General features: G+C 46.4%; 1 protein-coding gene across 3 annotated transcripts in view; it reads left to right on the top strand.

The window, feature by feature from the left end:
* Window positions 1-19,829, top strand: part of TYRP1 (tyrosinase related protein 1) — a 185,688-nt gene that overhangs the window by 103,754 nt on the left and 62,105 nt on the right. For all 3 annotated transcript variants that reach the window (XM_068121712.2, XM_078779621.1, XM_078779610.1), the window contains 2 exons: window positions 5,574-5,892; window positions 14,238-14,633. In XM_068121712.2, the coding sequence (XP_067977813.1) occupies window positions 5,589-5,892; window positions 14,238-14,633 (700 nt within the window). In that variant the 5' untranslated portion in view covers window positions 5,574-5,588. The remainder of the gene's footprint in view (window positions 1-5,573; window positions 5,893-14,237; window positions 14,634-19,829) is intronic.

Raw genomic sequence — 19,829 nt, forward strand, 5'->3', positions numbered from 1 at the left:
AAACATACACTTATCCGCATTGGTATCTGTAATTTCAAAAGTTTCCAAGTTTTCCAAAACGTATAAGTAAACTAATTAATGCGCCTCCAGCTGTTTGTAAACCGCTCGGACATTCAATTTTCCTTTTCACCCCCAAAACTCTGTTATCTCCACCAGTTTGCACGCAAATATGTCCTGATCTGGGTAGGGCTCATGGTTTAGTTCACACCGCAGTCCTTACATCATTACGCACCTGGGGCAGGACTCTAAACGTCATTTCAGGTATTGCAAAATACTGACACTTGTATGGTTTTGACGCCAATAATTTGAAGCTTTGATTAAACACTGGAATTACCGCAATATATAGTTTTCCATGTCATGCAAACTATCATTTTAACTCAAGGACAAGATAATTATAAGTGAAAATTTAATTATATTATCTTATGTAGTAGCTATGACGTATATTATACATATTTAAATTATAAAAGCCCATTCAACATTATACCGAATAATTTAATAGAGAGAGATAACGCAATTGGAGATGAATTAAACATTGGTCCTCAAAGTAATTTTGAGGACAGGAATTGGGAATTTGACCAGGGGCCCGGAACACAATGGCCTACTATTTTCAAAAGGAACCGTGAGGTGTATAAAGTTGCCAGGAAATTGCTAGTAGATGGCACAGCCTGCTTAATATTCGCTCGAAAGCTCCGATGGACTGCACACTTATTGTTGCAAAGCAAGTTGCAACTCCAAAGCAACTCAACTTACAAAGCAAGTTGCAACAAAAGCAAGTTGCACTCCCGGTAACTACGAATTCTGATTGTACAAAAAGACGTTTTGGAAGAAAAATAGTGATGCTGATGTTGAAACTAATGCAGACCAGAGTCTCGACAACTCAAAGGCAAGTTTGCTTCGTAGGACATTGAAAACAGTTCTACCAAATGAGGGACTCAGAATATTTACTTCCACCACTGAATGGAGGTTATGTTTTCACCCCTGTCTGTCTGTCTGTTTGTTACTTGTCAACAATAAAATTTTGGACAAGTATGTTGATCACTCTGGTTTGTGTGTGTGTGTGTGTGTGTGTGTGTTTGTCTGTCTGCTCACTTATACTTGCCTACAGGTCACAATTTTAAACCGATCTTCACAAAACTTCTCCAAATGGTAGAGTTGGTGGTCCGACAGAAGCCTTTTTTTTTTTAGGTCAAAAGGTCAACGTAGGCCAAAGGTCAACCAATTTTTTCAAATTTCTAAAATCCTCAATTTTCATCCGATTGACTTGAAATGAGAATAGGATTTGCATGTCAGCGAACTGAGTTCAACCACCAACTATTTTTCAGATCAGTATAATCCAAAAGATCAACATAAGCCAACCGTCAACCAGTTTTTTTCAAATCTCTAAACTCCTCAATTTTCATCCGATTTACTTGCAATTTGAATATGATTTTCATGTCCGCGTACTGAATTCAATCACCAATTATTTTTGAGCTCAACAAAGGCCAAATTTCTGAAATTGTCAATTTTCATCTGATTAACTTAGAATTTGATGACAATTTGCATATCAGGTCACATAATTCAACCACCAATTATTTTTGAGGTCAAAAGGATGCTTTACTGAGTGCCATTCTACTTTGTTCTCTTTTGCCAAGTGTCATTCTGAGTGATTTTTCATTTGTCTGTTTGTTTGTGAACAAGATATCTCAAAAAGTAAGTTGTAGACGAATTATGACAAAACTTGGTGGATGAGTTGGTATGGGGACGAGAACAAGCCGATTAGATTTTGGTTCAGGTCTGAATCCAGATGCGATCTATCAATGGGATACAAAACTTAAACTGTTCTGCCTGGTGGAGGTTTGCTCTCTACCGAGTGCTGTTCTAGTTATACATGTGTTTTATGTACTGTACCCTTTTCAGGGCATTGGTGCTGCCGAAGCAATTTCTTAGCAAAGGTTGTACTAGGTAGTTTACCATCGCTGCTTGGCCTTGCTCTATCCTTTAAATTATAATAACCATTACTTTCACGCCATGAGGCATATAGGTATCATGATTCCACACGATGGTCTGATGTGGGCACACACGATACATTGTCGCAGGGCATCTTGACTTGGTGGGAGCCTCTCTGATTCTGCTTGCTTCTTCTTAAACAACCAACATCGCAATTTTTTCACCAAAGTTATTAGGGTCTGTGGTTGGTATTCCTTGCAGATAAACTCTTCAATGGCAGCAGTTGTCTCATCACTTGGCATTACAGAGGTACCCATGTCTGCTAAGTCTATTACAACGTTGGCACTTGCATCTTGGAATACCCTACAGAAGGCATGTTTCCCTTGCCAGCGAAACTATCAGTGTTATTGCTGCCACTCATCGCATGGAGACCAGGTAGTGCTGCCAATTTTTTGGACCCAAGGCATCATAGATGGGACCAAGTGGAATGGCCCTACTCCATTTTCCATTATCGGTGACAAAGGCTGTGTCCTTGCATAGTTCTGCATCGCATCACACAGCCAGTATGAATACATCCGTGTCAGGAGAGCAGATTCTGATGCTTGTATCCCCACAGGCTGTGGCATCAGCAGCATGCAGGAACAGTTTGATGTCAGTCTCTTCATGATCACTGTCTAGGTAGCTTTTATCAGTGTGTGATGCTCTGCATTGCATACCTCATGCCACAATGACTGGATGCCCCATTGCATATGCCTTCTCCAGGAGCTTCTTGGCAAAGTACCCCGTCAGTTCCCTCTTGGAGTTTCCATGAGACAGCAGCCTTTTCATGGGAATCTTGGCTATGTTCGTTGAATCTATGATGTGATAGGCAACTGCTGTCTGTGTTCCCTGTCTTCTTTTTCTGGTAGCCTGCTTCAGTGAATGCTTGGCATCGGTCAAAAATCACTCACACTTTGTCCATTTGGCTGTACTTATCAAGGATACCGGAGGTAAAGTGATTTGCCAGCTGATGGCGATTCACGATCCAGGACAGCTTCCCCATTGACTGGACTTTGGACATTCCATCGACGAGAGCAATGCTGCAAGCAGTGGCTGCCTCGTGGCCAGTCTGCATGCCATCACTGTTTGGGTCTGGGTCATTGCTCTCTGCCGCTGGTAGACTTTCCAGGATGGCCATCAAATCACTCCATGTGCCAGTGCAGCATTTCTTCATTAGCAGCAAACAGGGACCAAGGTACAACAGAGAGCTCATAGCTGCCAACAGCTTCCTTGAGGTTGACTTATCGCCGGGACTTGGAAACCACCAGTATTTGCCCAAAGAGGCTGCAGTCTTCTTTGAGCTTGATCAGCCTCTGTCTCAGATTGAGCTTCACTCGTTTACCTGTGATTTTTCTTTATGCGGTTGCGGACAAAGTCATCAAACATCTGCTGGCAAATAGTGCTCTGTCCGCACAGGTCCTGGGTGACCCTCCGAGGCATCACTGCCTTGGTGGCAAAGTTCAAGAGCTCGTCACTGTCCTCGGTGAAAGGGTTTTGTGAAGCCATATAGAGTGAGTTAGGTCGGTAATGTTCTCTTGTCTCATGGCCATCTTTGGACTGCACCCAGCCTCTAATATAAGCACGTAGAGTTTATATTCTGATCTATTGAAGCGTGAGCACACTTTCTGGCAGGTAAAACTTCTGTGTCAATACCAGCACATCTCAAATAACCCGTAGAGCTACTGCATCTGGAACAAACTCCCTCACTCTCTTCAATCCCACTCCTCCCTCCAGGTCTTTAAAACAGCTGTTCGCCACCATCTCTTATCTTCCCCCATCAAAAACCTCGATCTTTTCTACCCCTGTTAATTCACCCCAGATACACCTCCTTCAAATTCCGTTTTCTTTCCTCAAAGTCCCTGTAGTGTCCATCTTGTGGATCCGATGTACCCTGCCCCAGCCCTCTCCCTTCCACGGATCTCCCGATGTCCCATTTCTCTAGTTGTTGTGTTTCCCTCTTTCTCCCTCTTGTCTCCTGCTCCCTTTATTATATGTTCTACGTGTTAGCTCTTACGTATAGATATCTTCAACTGTCATTCTCTTATTACCCTCGCCTGAGGAGAGCGTATTGCATATGAGTCCGTTTGTTACTTGGCCAAAAAAATGTTTTTTTTTGCAAGTATGTTGCTCACTCCGGTTTGTGTGTTTGTGTGTGTGTGTTTGTTTGTTTGTGTGTTTGTCTGTCCACTCACTTATACTTGCCTACAAGACACAATTTTAAACCGATCTTCACGAAACTTTACCAAATGGTAGAGTTCGTGGTCCGACAAAATTCTATATATTTTTGAGGTCAAAAGGTCAAACGGTCAACATAGGCCAAAGGTCAACCACTTTTTTAAAATTTCTAAAATCCTCAATTTTCATCCGATTGACTTGAAATTTGAATAGGATATACATGTCGGCGAAATGAATTCAACCACCAACTATTTTTGAGATCAGCATAGGCCAAAAGGTCAACATAGGCCCAAGGTCAACCACATTTTTCAAATTTCTAAAAGCCTCAATTTTCATCCGATTGACTTGAAATTATTTTTGAGGTTAAAAGGATGCTCTACTGAGTGCCATTCCACTTTGTTCTGTTTTGCAAAGTGTCGCTCTATGAGTGATTTTTCATTTGTCTGTTTGTCTGTCTGTCTGTTTGTCCGCACAGAATAAATCTGATTTTCTCTGCAACCGTTGGTCCGATTGACAGGAAATTTTCACCATAGGTGCAACTCCACCTGTATAATTTTTTAATTATAATTATGACGTCATAGGTCATGTAATTCAGCCACCATCTTGGAAAAACCGAAAAAAATTGCACCTCTATATCTCCAAAAGCGCTGAATAGAAAAAATTGAGACATGGCTCATTGTAAAGAACTCCATGGGGAATAAAATATGTTAATAATGATGTCATAGGTGCCTCTAGTATGACGTCATAATTCGATAAGTACAAAACTTCATCCTATCAAGATGAAATGTCTGGACCGTCGTGCAGGCATAACTTGGTGGAGAAAAAAATAATAGTGATGTCATCGGTCACGTGCTTCGGCCACCATCTTGGAAAAACCGAAAACATTTGCACCTCTATCTCTGAAAGCGCCGAATAGAAAAAATTGAGCCATGGCTCATTGTAAAGAACTCTCCATGGGGAATAAAACATGTTAATGATGATGTCATAGGTGTCTCCATTATGACGTCATAATTCAACAAGTACAAAACTTCATCTGCTCAAGATGAAATTTCTTGACCATCACCTGGGGATAAATTGGTGGAGAAAAATAATAATGATGTCATTGGTCACGTGGTAAGGCCACCATTATTTATTTTTTACACAAAAGCCTTAAAAACCACTGAAAATACATCCTGGCGAGGGTCTGCAATCACTGATTGCTCTTTCTTGTTTGCTATGCATTTGGAAATCCTCTGAAAACCCGTCGCTATTGGGAAATAGTATTTGCTTTAATGAACATAGCTTAAAATGCAATGCTTATGAATATCACTCTATCAGGAAACTGATTGTACATGTATTGCACTTAAAAATGACAAGTCCTGGCACATGTCATTTATCTTTAGAATCCTCATTTGGGGAATGATTTATTTTCCGCTATGCCCTCTCGTTTGCAGCCAGTGCTTGTAGACATGCACCCACATGGACCTCCGTTCTCCCTGGATGCACAGGATGAGCGTGCACTCTGGCCGGTGCGATCATTTTTCAACCGCTCCTGCGTCTGTGCCCCACAATACTGGGGCGCACGCTGTGACTCGTGCAAGTGGGGTCGCACTGGACCTGCGTGTTTAGACCGAGCGCAACCTCTAACACGCCGTAATATTCTTGCGCTCACAAGTGAGGAGCGCTCACGTGTGGTCGCCGCCATAGATTTGGCAAAGCGAGCAATTCACCCAGATATAGTCATTGCCACACAGCGCCGAGAAGGCATCCTGGGTAAGGATTTCTTATTGTTATTATTAGCGCACTGTTGCCACATTCCTGACAACCTTCCCCCTTGGAGAAGTTTGCATTGCATGGTCTTGCTTTATGTGACTTCTGCTTCTGAGCATGGTGGAGATGGGAGAGGGTTATGTATTGAATCCTGGGGGTGTATGTAATCCCCTATAGGTCTACCTATCAGTGATGACAAGGAGGAGGAAACTTATTTTTACCCCCGCCACCGAAGGTGGATGGAGGTTGTTTTCACCCCTGTTTGTCTGTCTGTCTGTTTGTTATTTGCAAAATGGAAGATTTTCAAGTGTATTGGTCGGTTGTGTTTGTTATTCTGTCTGTTTTTCTGTCACTCACCTGCAGGTCACAATTCTAAACCGATCATCATGAAATTTCACCAAGTTATAGAGGTCGTCACAAATGAGAAGCCTATTTATTTTGAGGTCAAAGGTCATCTGGATGCCTTATTTATAAAATCGCCATTTTTCATCCGATTGACTTAACTTGAACAGCATTTGTACATTGAGTCACTGAATTGGGAAACCCACTATTTTAAGGTCAAAAGGTCAAAGGTCAACTCAAGGTCAAACTTCGAAAATCATCAATTTTCATCGTGCTAACTTGAAAATTTAACAGCAATTACATAATGTATCACTGATTTGGGAAACCAACTATTTAAGGGCAAAATGTCAAAGGTCAATACAAGGTCAAAGGTCAACTCAAGGTGAAACTTTAATATCATCAATTTTCATGTGAAAAATCATCAAATTTAATCCGATTGACCCGAGCTTTGAATTAGATCGTCAATTTTAATCTTAATTAAATGGACAATTTGATTTGATCTCAATTTTATATCCATGACAAGTTTGATCCATGACAACTTTTTGGGTGGTGATGTGGGGGAGGGGGGCGGAGGGGTAGTTTTTGCAAATCGTGCTCTGCATGATATCTTCTTGTTTGTCTGTTTGTGAACAAGATATCTCAAAAAGTTGTGGACGGATTCCGACGAAATTTTGTGGAGAGGTAGTGTATGTGACAAGGACGAAATGATTAGATTTTGGTGAAAAACGGGATTCGGATCCGGCTACTAGAATATTTCAAGTGATTATTCACCATTGGGAGATAGGGCCAAAAACGACATATGGCAGGATATCTCAAAAAGTTGTGGACGGATTTGGACGAAACTTGGTGGACAGGTTGTGTGTGTGACAAACAAGATTAATTTCAATTTTGGGGAAGATCATCTGAATATGGATTCGGATACGAGAGTTATTTAATTTTTAAGTGATTCTTCACCATTGAGAGATTAGGTGAAAAGCGATTATATGAAATATTTTTAGAAGTTATGGACGAGTTATGACTAAAATTGGTGGACGAGTTGGTTTGGTGACAAGAACAAGCTGATTAGATTTTGGTTCAGGTCCGAATCCAGATCTATCAGTGGGATACAAAACATAAACTGTTCAGCCTGGCGGAGGTTTGCTCTCTACCGAGTGCCATTCTAGTTGAAAAATGAATTCGATTTCTCTGTTATTGCATAGTGTGACATTGAAGAGAGGCAAAATGGTAGCAGTTCTATAAAAATGAATGCTTCTTGGTGATTACTATCGTCAAGCTCATGATTTATACTTTTACAAAGAGCAAGATAAATATAAAACAGCCATGATTTATGCCATTCATTGAATGTTATGTTCGTATCGTTGCAATTGCATTTTGCCATAGTGTTGTTTCCCTCAGCTTACGTCATCAAGCCTACGTTTAATTATATAGTCACAAAATTTGATCAGTGATCTATATATTTAAAAAGAACTGTACAGTATAGCTTCTTGTTGTTGTTGATGTGCAGTGTGTAGCTGCTTCCCTCCATCATTTTCTGAGGGCGTGGCTGTGCCACTGATGGAATGTCCCCATTATCATTCAGCTGATGCTCATTTTTAGGATGGCAGGCGGAGTGTTAATTCAACAGCCAATGAAGAACGGCCTTTTTGCATCTTCAAGTGCTTATGGCTGCCAAAGGAGTTTATTGGCTATTGGGCCCAATCCTGGAGGGGTCGCCACTCCGACGCATGATACCCGAGTGGCTCATTCATCCCATTAAGCTGGTACTCATTTTGCTGACCTCGGAAGGATGACAGGCTGAGTCAACCTACCTAGTGTTAATTCAACGGCATGACAGGGGCTTGAACTCAGACCCCTAATATCTTAAGCCAGCCACTTTAACCGATAAGCCAACACCAGGCTTCACGGTATTGCTAATTGTGACCAATACACTAGATTGTTTCGTATAATACAACAAATAATAGTACAATACTATTTAATAGTACAATATTAAATTTTAATTTAATAAATATTTAATTAAATACCATATTAAATACAATATAATTAAATATTTACAAATAAATACAAAATACAATATAAATACAATATACAATATAGTAAATACATTACACATACATACATACATACATACATACATTATACAATACTAGGGCGTGCCCGCACGTACGTGCTTGCCCGTACGTGCTTGCCCGTACGTGCGTGCAAAAAAACATGCGTGCAAACAACAACAACAAAAAAAAACTTTGAAACCACGTGGCAGTAACGACCACAGAACCCCCCCCCCCCCTCTATTTACATGAAATGGTTTGGTCCATTCGCAAAGCCAAAGCGAACGGCTTGCGAGTACGGTGACCATACCTTGGGAACCACTTGTCCGATTAATTTCAAACCTTGAAAAGGCACAACCTCGGGTCCCCAGCAATATACCTGGCAAGTTTCAAGTATATCGGACCGGTAGTTGTCGAGAAACAGCGGTCGCATACAGACAGACACACACACACACACACACACACACAGAGATTGCTGGAATTATATAGAGATAACAATACAATATAGTACAATACTATTACAATATAGTACAATACAATATACAATACAATACAATATAGTAATATATACAATAACAATATACAATATAACATCATACAATATACAACATATACAATTCAATATATTACGTTAACAATAATAATACGATATTGTAGCGGCTACCGCTGGGTTTTCACAATCGCCTTGCACCTATCAAGGACGCGGAGCGATCACCATGCCGGGCTCGTCCAGGATGCCCGGGCAGGCTCGCCCTCAACTTGCCAGGCCGCAGCCAGGACGCTGGGCCACGCCCCCTCTCGCCTTTCCTGGGCAAACGCTCCGGGATAATATGTATATATATTGCTGCCCGATAAACGGGCTTTTTAGAGTGCCTGAGTGTTTGGTTTGATTAAAGCAACTCGGATGAATTCCAGCATTTTGTCGCGTCCATTCTTCCGATCGACGTGGGAGCCCCAGCTCCTTCATTGGTGACCTACCGACATGGACACGGCAGTCGCCCTTAAACTGCCTACCTTCTGGGAGGCTCACGCGGCGGTTTGGTTCGCACAGGCGGATTCCCTGTTCGCCCTGCGAGGCATCACGGCCGACGACACCCGCTTCCACCATGTGGTAGCAGCGCTCGGTTCGGCCACCGCGGCCCGCGCCCTGAGCCTCCTCGAGAGCCCGCCAGCCGCTGACAAATACGGCGCGATTAAGAAGCTTCTCCTCGACGCTTTCGCCCTCCCATCGGCGGAGCGCGCACGGCGCCTGCTCGACCTGCCCGAGCTCGGCGACACGCGCCCTTCCGAGCGAATGGACTACATGCTTTCACTGCTCGGCGAGCACTCTCCGGCATTCCTGTTCCGGGAGCTGTTCCTCCGTCAGCTGCCTAACCCGGTACGCCTCGCCCTGGCAAGCACGACGATCACAGATCCCCGGGCCCTTGCCAGAGAAGCCGACAAGATCTCCGCCGCAGGACAGCGCATCGCAGCGGCGACATGGGACCCACCGCCGTCCGACGCAACACCCATGGCGCCCGAGCACCCGGCACGGTCGACGACCGAACTGCCGACGCAATTGGCGGCCGCTACACCGAGCCGACCACCTCCAGCACGACGACCGGGGCCTCCACCTGACCAAGCGTGGTGTTACTATCATGCCAGGTTCGGACAGAAGGCCCGGACATGCCGACCCCCGTGCACCTTCGGCAGGCCGGGAAACGGCCGGGCTGGCGTTCATTACCAGCCATGAGCGCCGGCCACACGGGCAACTTACTGTTCATCACGGATAAAGCGTCCGAACGGCGCTTCCTGTGCGACACCGGCGCCCAACTGAGCGTCATACCCGCCTCTGACCAGGACAGGCAATCCGCGGTTTGCGGCCCCTCCTTGGTTGCGGCCAACGGATCGACCATCCGCACCTTCGGCCCGCGCAACGTCACCCTCTGCTTCGGCGGCCAACGCTTTGCTTGGACGTTTGTAACCGCAAACGTGCCCATGGCTCTGCTAGGCGCCGACTTCCTCTGCGCACACGGACTGCTGGTGGACGTCCAACGGTGTCGTTTAATCAACGCCGAAACCTTCAGCTCCCTGGTATGCACATTGAGCAGCTCCGCGCCGACCGAGCTGGCATGCGCCGTCCCGGCGGCGAACGAGTTTGCTCGCCTGCTCACGGAGTTCCCGGTCCTCACGCGGCCGACGTTTTCGGCCGTCGCAGTACGGCATGGGATCGAGCACCACATACCAACCACGGGCCCGCCGCCTCGACCCAGCCAAGCTCGCCGTGGCGAAGGCCGAATTCAACGCGTTGGAGCACCTCGGCATCGTGCGGCGCTCCGATAGCGCATGGGCCTCGCCACTGCACATCGTGCCAAAGCCGGGGGGTGGATGGCGCCCGTGTGGCGACTACCGCCGTCTCAATGACGCTGCCACCCCCGTCAGGTACCCCCGATCCCGCATATCCAAGACTTCTCCGCCCGTCTGGCGGGACGGGTCATTTTTTCGAAAATTGATCTCATACGGGGATATCACCAGGTACCTGTCAGGGCGGCCGACGTCCCTAAAACGGCAGTCATCACGCCGTTCGGCTTATTCGAATTCTTGCGGATGCCGTTTGGTCTCAAGAACGCGGCTCAGGCGTTCCAGCGCTTGATGGACGGCGTGCTGCGTGACCTGCCGTTCCTTTTCGTTTACCTGGACGACATCCTCGTCGCCAGCACGTCCCGGGCCGAGCACCTGCTCCACCTCCGAACACTGTTCGGAGCGCCTCAGCGAGCACGGCCTCATCGTCAACCCGGCCAAATGCCACTTCGGCACGACGGCCGTTGATTTTTTGGGCCACCACATCACCAAGAACGGGGCCGTGCCGCTGCCAACCAAGGTCGAGGCCATCACCACGTTCCCGCGTCCCCGCACCATAAAGGCCCTGCAGGAATTCCTGGGAATGATGAATTTTTATCACCGCTTCGTGCCCCGCGCTGCTCAACTCATGCGGCCCCTCTACGAAGCCCTCCGGGGCAAGCCGGCCAAGCACGACATCGCCTGGTCCGCAGCAATGGATGCGGCCTTCCAAAGCTCAAAGCGGGCCCTCGCCGACGCAACACTGCTCGCTCACCCGGTGCTCAACGCTCCCATCGCCCTCACCACGGATGCCTCCGACTACGCGGTGGGCGCCGTACATGAGCAATGGGTGAACGGGGTTTGGCAGCCACTCGCTTTTTTCAGCCGGCAGCTCCGGCCGAACGAGCTCAAATACAGCACGTTTGACCGGGAGCTCCTCGGTCTACACCTGGCCGTCCGCCATTTCCGCCACCTCCTGGAGGGCCGACCTTTCACGGCGTTCGTCGACCACAAGCCGTTGGTTTACGCCATGGCCAAGGTCACGGAGCCGTGGTCGGCCCGCCAACAGCGCCACCTCTCCGCCGTGTCGGAGTTTACCACGGACATCCGGCACGTCGCCGGCAAAAACAACGCCGTGGCCGACTGTCTTTCCCGGGCCAGCGCGAACGCGGTCCACCTGGGGGTGGACTTTGCGCTTATGGCGGCGGACCAAACCACCGACACCACGGTGCAAGCCCTCCGGGCGGCGGACACGGGCCTCCGCCTGGCCGACATCCCCTTCGCGGACACTGTCCTGCTCTGCGACGTCTCCCAAGGCCAGCCTCGCCCCATCGTGCCCGTCACCTGGCAACGCCGCATCTTCGCCTCCCTCCACGGCCTTTCCCACCCGGGCCGGAAAGCTTCCCAGAAGCTGGTGTTGGCGCGATTCGTCTGGCACGGCCTTCGTCGGGACGTCCGCGATTGGACCAGCACCTGCATGGCCTGCCAACGGGCCAAGGTCCACCGACACATCCAGGCCCCGCTGGCACCTTTCACCGTGCCCGAACGACGTTTCGACCACGTCAACGTGGATCTGGTGGGCCCCCTCCCCCCGTCACGGGGGTTCACACACCTGCTCACCATGGTGGACAGGACCACCAGGTGGCCGGAGGCCGTTCCCCTCGTCTCCACCACCACCGCCGACGTGGCGCAGGCTTTCATCGCCACCTGGGTCGCCCGCTTCGGCGCACCGGCGGACATCTCGTCAGACCGCGGACCACAGTTCACCTCCGAGCTGTGGGGCGCGGTCGCCCGCAACCTGGGGGTCAAGCTCCACCGTACTACGGCCTACCACCCCCAAGCAAACGGGTTGTGCGAGCGATTCCACCGCTCCATGAAGGCCGCACTCATGGCCGGCCTTCAAGACGGCGGTTGTGCCGACCGGCTGCCGTGGGTCCTTTTGGGCCTCCGCATGGCCCCCAAGGAGGACCTCCAGGCATCCACCGCCGAGCTTGTCTATGGCCAGGCGCTACGCGTCCCGGGCGAATTCGTGCCCGACGCTACCAGTCCCTGGTCCGCAGGTCACCAGCGCTCGGACCTCCAGGAGGCCGCCCGACGGTTTGCCCCCGTGCCAACATCCCACCACGGTGACCCCCAGTCCTACGTCCCCCCAGCACTTCGCACAGCGGAGTATGTTTTTGTGCGTCACGACGCACATCGGGGGCCACTCCGGCCGCCGTACGACGGGCCCTTCCGGGTGCTGCGACGGGACGACAAGTCGTTCGTCATCGACATCGGCGGCAGGTCGGACCGGATTGCGGTGGACCGCCTCAAGCCGGCGCACGTGGACGTCGACCACCCACCACGGGTGGCCCTTCCGCCACGGCGAGGCCGCCCCCCGTCCACGGTGCCCCCCACTCGACCGCCCACCACCACACCGGACCCCCTCCCACGACCCGCCAGGGGTCGCTTCGGCCGGGTCATCAGGACCCCCCTCAAATTGACCCTGCCGGTGCAAGTCGATTCTGGGGGGACGTGTGTCGCGGCTACCGCTGGGTTTTCACAATCGCCTTGCACCTATCAAGGACGCGGAGCGATCACCATGCCGGGCTCGTCCAGGACGCCCGGGCAGGCCCGCGCTTAACTTGCCAGGCCTCGGTCGGGACGCCCGGGCATGCCCGGGCATGCCCGGGCAGGCTCGCCCTCAACTTGCCAGGCCGCAGCCAGGACGCTGGGCCACGCCCCCTCTCGCCTTTCCTGGGCAAACGCTCTGGGATAATATGTATATATATTGCTGCCCGATAAACGGGCTTTTTAGAGAGTGCCTGAGTGTTTGGTTTGATTAAAGCAACTCGGATGAATTCCAGCTTTTTGTCGCGTCCATTCTTCCGATCGACGTGGGAGCCCCAGCTCCTTCAATATATACAATAAAAATAATACAATATATACAATAATACGTTAACATTATACAATATAGTAATATACATACATACATACATTATTGTATTATATTTTCAATATAGTACATATAATACAATATAAATACAAAATAAATATTTAATTTAATAGTACAATAATAGTAATAGTTTAGTATAATTTATAATAGTTTAATATAAATTAGGTATAATACAATACACTAGACTTACTATAACTGTGCTAAAATAGTTGAATGTCGGGTATAATGTCTGGTTTTATGAATCATAGATATAATGTTCCCTTTAATGTACAAAGGTTTCCACCTTAAACGGTGATGTAAACTTCTTGCTAACAGGACCTGGTCTGTTCCCATAATTGCCTTAAAGTACCAACTATTTTGGACTATCAGGTCATTTATATAATTAGCAAAGGTACAACTGGGAGGCTTAAATTACATCACAACTACTGTATATTGTAGTGTGTGAATACCAGAAAAATATGAACCTTTCTGGAATCCATAGCCATATAAATAATACTCTTAAAGTAATAATACTTCAGGTGCCTTCATTATTTTTTTCACTTTAGATTAAGGTAACCATGGTTTTCACCTTGGTAATGGGCAGATTGTAATTATAAAAGTACTTAAAAGGGGTTAATGTTAACTCCCTCTTGTCTTTTTTTTCATACTGTGTATGTAAAATTATTTTTCACCCCTTTAAGGAGTTATTTAACAAGTTTGTTTTGCAGGACCAGATGGTCAGACTCCACAGTTTGAGGACGTGACAGTGTACAACCTCTTTGTTTGGTCACATTACTACTCGGTGATGCCCACCTACGTGGGGAATGGAACGACCGTCGGAGAAGTGGACTTCTCACATGAAGGGCCAGCTTTCCTCACTTGGCACCGCTTCCACCTCCTGCAGCTTGAAAGGGACATACAGACGATGCTGGGAGAGACAACCTTTGCATTGCCCTTTTGGGATTTCACAAGCGGTCAAGGCTGTGACCTTTGCACGGACGACTTGTTTGGAGCACAACACCCGGGCGACCGTGAAGCGCTCAGTCCACTGTCCGTGTTTTCACGCTGGAGGATCGTCTGTGATGACATCGCAAGTTATAACTCTCTCGGCACCATTTGCAATAGTGAGTATTCAAAAAACAGTCATTTTCTCATTAACATGTTACGTTAACGACTTCATACGAAAATACGCAATTTGGTGTCTGTCTGTCTGCCTGACGATTTTTGACCGCGATTCATTCGGTCGTTACTTATCCAAACTCAACCAAACTTCACAAGAAGACGAAGGGTCACACGATGGAGGTTGCGGCGAATTCATTGCCCTCCTCCCCGAGAGGTTTTTCCCCACAAATGGGGTTGTGCGTTGAGGTGTATATCTGTATTAAGATAGCTTTATCGTGGTGTTTTTCCAAGGACGCTTCTAATAATAAAAGGTTGTCCTCAGGAGGAAATGTTATGACTAGAAGTAGTGCTTTTTCGCCGCACGGTGCAAGTGCCTTTTCACCGCACGGTGCAAGTGCTTTTTCACCGCACGGTGCATGTGCCTTTTCACCGCACGGTTCATGTGCTTTTTCACCGCACAGTGCATGTGCTTTTTCACCACACAGTGCATGTGCCTTTTCACCGCAGGGTGCATGTGCTTTTTCACCGCACAGTGCAAGTGCCTTTTCACCGCAGGGTGCATGTGCTTTTTCACCGCACAGTGCAAGTGCTTTTTCACCGCACAGTGCAAGTGCTTTTTCACCGCACAGTTTACTCACAATGGCTGGTGCTAAGAAAATAAACTTTTACTGCAATATATAATTATTACATGTATTTTATAGGCAGAGAATAGGAAGGTCATTGGGCATAGTAAGGGTTGGCAGGAGTAGGCAACCCAGGTAGCCAATGATTACAGAAAGAATGGAGGCTTCTCTTGGGTCCTCCAAGAGATCTACTTCCAAAAAGTTGAGTGATTGTTCTGGAATCGCCTATGCTGCCCTGTTTTTAGCTCACCTGGAACGAAGTTCAGGGGAGCTTATGCGATGGCGTGTCATCAGTCCGTCCGTCCATAAACACTTGAAACTTCTTCTCCGAAACCTCTGATGGGATTACGACCAAATTTGGCACAAATGATATTTGTTGTGTTGTGACTAAAGTTTGTTAACGGCATTAAAAAATATATCGGGCTCTACGGGGGTCTACCGGGGGTCAAATTGGATCCAGGTTTGACCCCCCAAAATAGGAATTTGCTTTTTCCTCTGAAACCACACGCACTATTTCGATGAAACTTTACTACAAGCTTCACCACCCGTGATGTTCCGAAGTTTGTTCACGGCATTAAAAATATCTGCCCCTTTAGGAATCTACGGGGAGCTTGCCCCCCAAAATAGGTATTTGCCTTCTTCTCAGAAACGACACACACAATTTCTATGAAACTTAACCACAACCTTCATCATCCGTGATGTACCAAAGTTTGTTTAAGGCATTGGAAAGGGTCTGAGGAGGTAGACGGGGTGGGAGGGGGGGGGGGGGGTTGCCCCCCAAAATATGTATTTGTTTGTTTAAAGTCTTATGATTATGTTAGTATGATTCTACATGCTCCCCTGTCTTCTAGCAACCATTGAAATTGGTTTAAAATACCTTTAGTCAGTGTAGTATACTGTTTATTCTCGCAGGTGAGCGCCAGGGGTATTGCCTCTGTGTTTATGTTGTCTGTTTGTGTCGATTGTTCTTCGTAATGAGTGCTCACTCCTGTGTATTCTTTCTTGCTCATTCTATTTATTTTCATCCTGCGTCTCAGCTAGGCTCGGATAGTTTTTGGCCTACGCGGGTATTTGTTGTTCCACTTCCACCACTCCCAACCCCTCCTAACCATAGTTTCCCATCTGCACAACGTGTCTTTACTATCTCTGGCCCATTATTCACCATCCTTGCTTTAATTCCTCCCTCATACCTTCATTGTAATACAAAATAAAACATAGGGGCAATACCCCTGGTCCTGGACAACCCCCCCCCCCCCCCTATAGACCCCTAAAGGGGCAAAATAAATTTTTTAATGCCGTAGTGAACAAACTTTGGTACATCACGGGTGGTGGAGGTTGTAGTGAAGTGTCGTCAAAATTGTGTGTGTTGTTTCAGAAAAGAAAGCAAATACCTATTTTGAGGATTCTGGAACCCCTCTCAAGTTTCGACTTTGTGAGTTTCCGAGCCTCCTAGTCTTTCTCCCTCTCTCTCAAAATAAACCGTTCTTTCGACCAAAAACGCCTTGGCTCTACGGGCTGCTTTTTTATAGAGCCTCTCCATCTCCCCCTCCTCCCATCCATGGGAAGAGCCGCCGCAGCCTCCGGTGTTGGCGCAATATATTGTCTCGGGCGTTCATGAAAGCTGTTGGAAGTGGTTTTGGGGGCATCAGTGTGGAGAATATGCTCGTGAGTCGTGATGCTGAGATGCGGCAAATGGCTTGTAGAAAAGGAAAATGACACATGGCGTTTCTAACTACACAATCGCAAAGCAGACCTATCAACATGGCCTTTAGACAGTTAAACTAAACAGTATGCTATGAAATAAATAACTTTAACTATGTGACAATCTCCTTGTGACTCCCCAAACCCACAAGAAAATATATTGTTTGCCTAAGAATGTTCATTGCTGAGGGTGAGGCCCTAAAATTTTAGTGTCTGAAGCTCAAGAGGAACATTCACTCAAACTTTACTTGGTTGTTGTGTTTTCTACTCTCTCTCCCTCTCTCTCTCTCTCCCTCTCCCTCCACCCATTTATACATTTATTTGGTCTATTGCCCTTTCATCCTCGGTTTTCCCTTCCTGTTCTATCAACCCCTTGTTCTGCTTCAACTTGTATCCAGAATGCTTTCCTCCAAGTGTCTCAGTATCATCTTTCTCTACCCCGGTGTTGGTATGTTTTCCTGCTTTCCACTGTGTTCTAACTCTTCTGCACTGTTGTACATATGTCAATTCCATGAGCCTCAACTTTGAATACAAAAAAAAATTGAAATAATTTTTACATAATTTTTTTAATCAACTTGGTTATTACTAATTCAAATATCTTTTTAGACCTCATGCAATCCCCAGGCATTTGCTATTCCCTTTATCATATACAAGTTAATACCCAGCTAGCACAACAACGTCGAGCCAACGTTGGAAAATACACGTCGTGTTTACAACTAATAAACAACGTTGAGCCAACGTTAGAAACTACACGTCGCATTTACAACCAATAAACAACGTTGCACCAACGTTGGAAAATACACGTCGCGTTTACAACCAATAAATAACGTTGCACCAACGTTAGAAAATAGACGTCACGTATACAACTAATAAACAACGTCGAGCCAACGTTGGAAAATACACGTCGCGTTTACAACTAATAAACAACGTTGAGCCAACGTTAGAAACTACACGTCGCATTTACAACCAATAAACAACGTTGCACCAACGTTAGAAAATAGACGTCACGTTTACAACCAACAAACAACGTTGCACCAACGTTAGAAAATAGACGTTGCGTTTGCAACCAATAAACAACGTTGCGCCAACGTTAGAAACTACACGTCGCATTTACAACCAATAAACAACGTTGCACCAACGTTAGAAAATAGACGTCACGTTTACAACCAACAAACAACGTTGCACCAACGTTAGAAAATAGACGTTGCGTTTGCAACCAATAAACAACGTTGCGCCAACGTTAGAAACTACACGTCGCATTTACAACCAATAAACAACGTTGCACCAACGTTAGAAAATAGACGTCACGTATACAACCAACAAACAACGTTGCGCCAACGTTAGAAACTACACGTCGCATTTACAACCAATAAACAACGTTGCACCAACGTTAGAAAATAGACGTCACGTTTACAACCAACAAACAACGTTGCGCCAACGTTAGAAACTACACGTCGCATTTACAACCAATAAACAACGCTGCGCCAACGTTGCAAAATACACGTCGCGTTTACAACCAATAAACAACGTTGCACCAACGTTAGAAAATAGACGTCACGTATACAACTAATAAACAACGTCGAGCCAACGTTGGAAAATACACGTCGCGTTTACAACTAATAAACAACGTTGAGCCAACGTTAGAAAATGCACGTCACGTTTACAACCAACAAACAACGTTGCGCCAACGTTAGAAAATAGACGTTGCGTTTGCAACCAATAAACAACGTCACCACGTCGACAATGTGCTTTCGACCAATTGACCAAATGCCAAGGTTGGCCCATTGTTGTTGTGTTAGCTGTGTAATATCAGATAGGAAAGCCAGCTTAATATCACCTTCATAAGGACAATGTACTCATTGATGTAACACCGTGGGGAGCGTCAGCCAGCACGTCATCAGGTTAGCGATCACACCCAAAGTAGACAGCTGTAAGAGGAGTACGCTTTCACTGAGAGAGATGTCCGATGAGGTTCTCCGTTTCTTGGACGGGAAACCCACAAAGATCTAGGAACGGACGTACAGGGTGATTCACACACGACGTACTATTTTGTTTTTTAATAACTCTGTGTTGCGAGAACCGATTTACTTGTAATTTGCAGCACTTATAGACAAATGTTCCCCATTTATTATGTGAAAATTTCAATAAAAAATAATTGATACAAATTTAGTTATGGGTCTCGATATAGCGGCCGTCATTTTCGATCACTCGGAACAGTCTCTGCTTGTATTCGAGCATGGTTTTCTGCCGCATTTCATCAGTGATCTCCCAGAAGGCATTCGTCATGCGGTGCTTGAGTTCCAGCAAATCTCTTGGTCGAGTCGTGTACACTTTGGACATTGCTTGGCAGCACCCAGCTTCGACCAAACTCCATTCGAAGATGTCGTTTCACTTCGATTAAGCTTTTTGTGGTCTCATACCAGGTTGCAGCTTTTGCACGCTCCTGACTGTTGTAACTTGCCATTCTTGCTGATTTTTTCTTTACATTATGCTGCTAAAAAGTCTAAAGCTGACTCGAAGACCGGTTCCATAATTATATTATCAACGTTTAAGAGCAAATTAATCGACATGTTAATCGACATGTCATGTCATGGCAAGAGGTCAGGCTGTTTCCCAACATAAAAAATGACGGCCGCCATATCGAGACCAATAACTAAATTTGTATCAATTATTTTTTATTGAAATTTTCACATAATAAATGGGGAACATTTGTCTATAAGTGCTGCAAATTACAAGTAAATCGGTTCATGCAACACAGAGTTATTTAAAAACAAAAAGGTACGTCGTATGTGATGTGAATCACCCTGTACATTCATTGGCACCATGTCAGCCACAAAAAAGATTTCCAATATAAACTTGCATGTCGACTTATTA

Source organism: Myxine glutinosa, chromosome 1 (assembly GCF_964187855.1).
Source record: "Myxine glutinosa chromosome 1, kmMyxGlut1.1, whole genome shotgun sequence".
Taxonomy (NCBI): Eukaryota; Metazoa; Chordata; class Myxini; order Myxiniformes; family Myxinidae; genus Myxine; species Myxine glutinosa.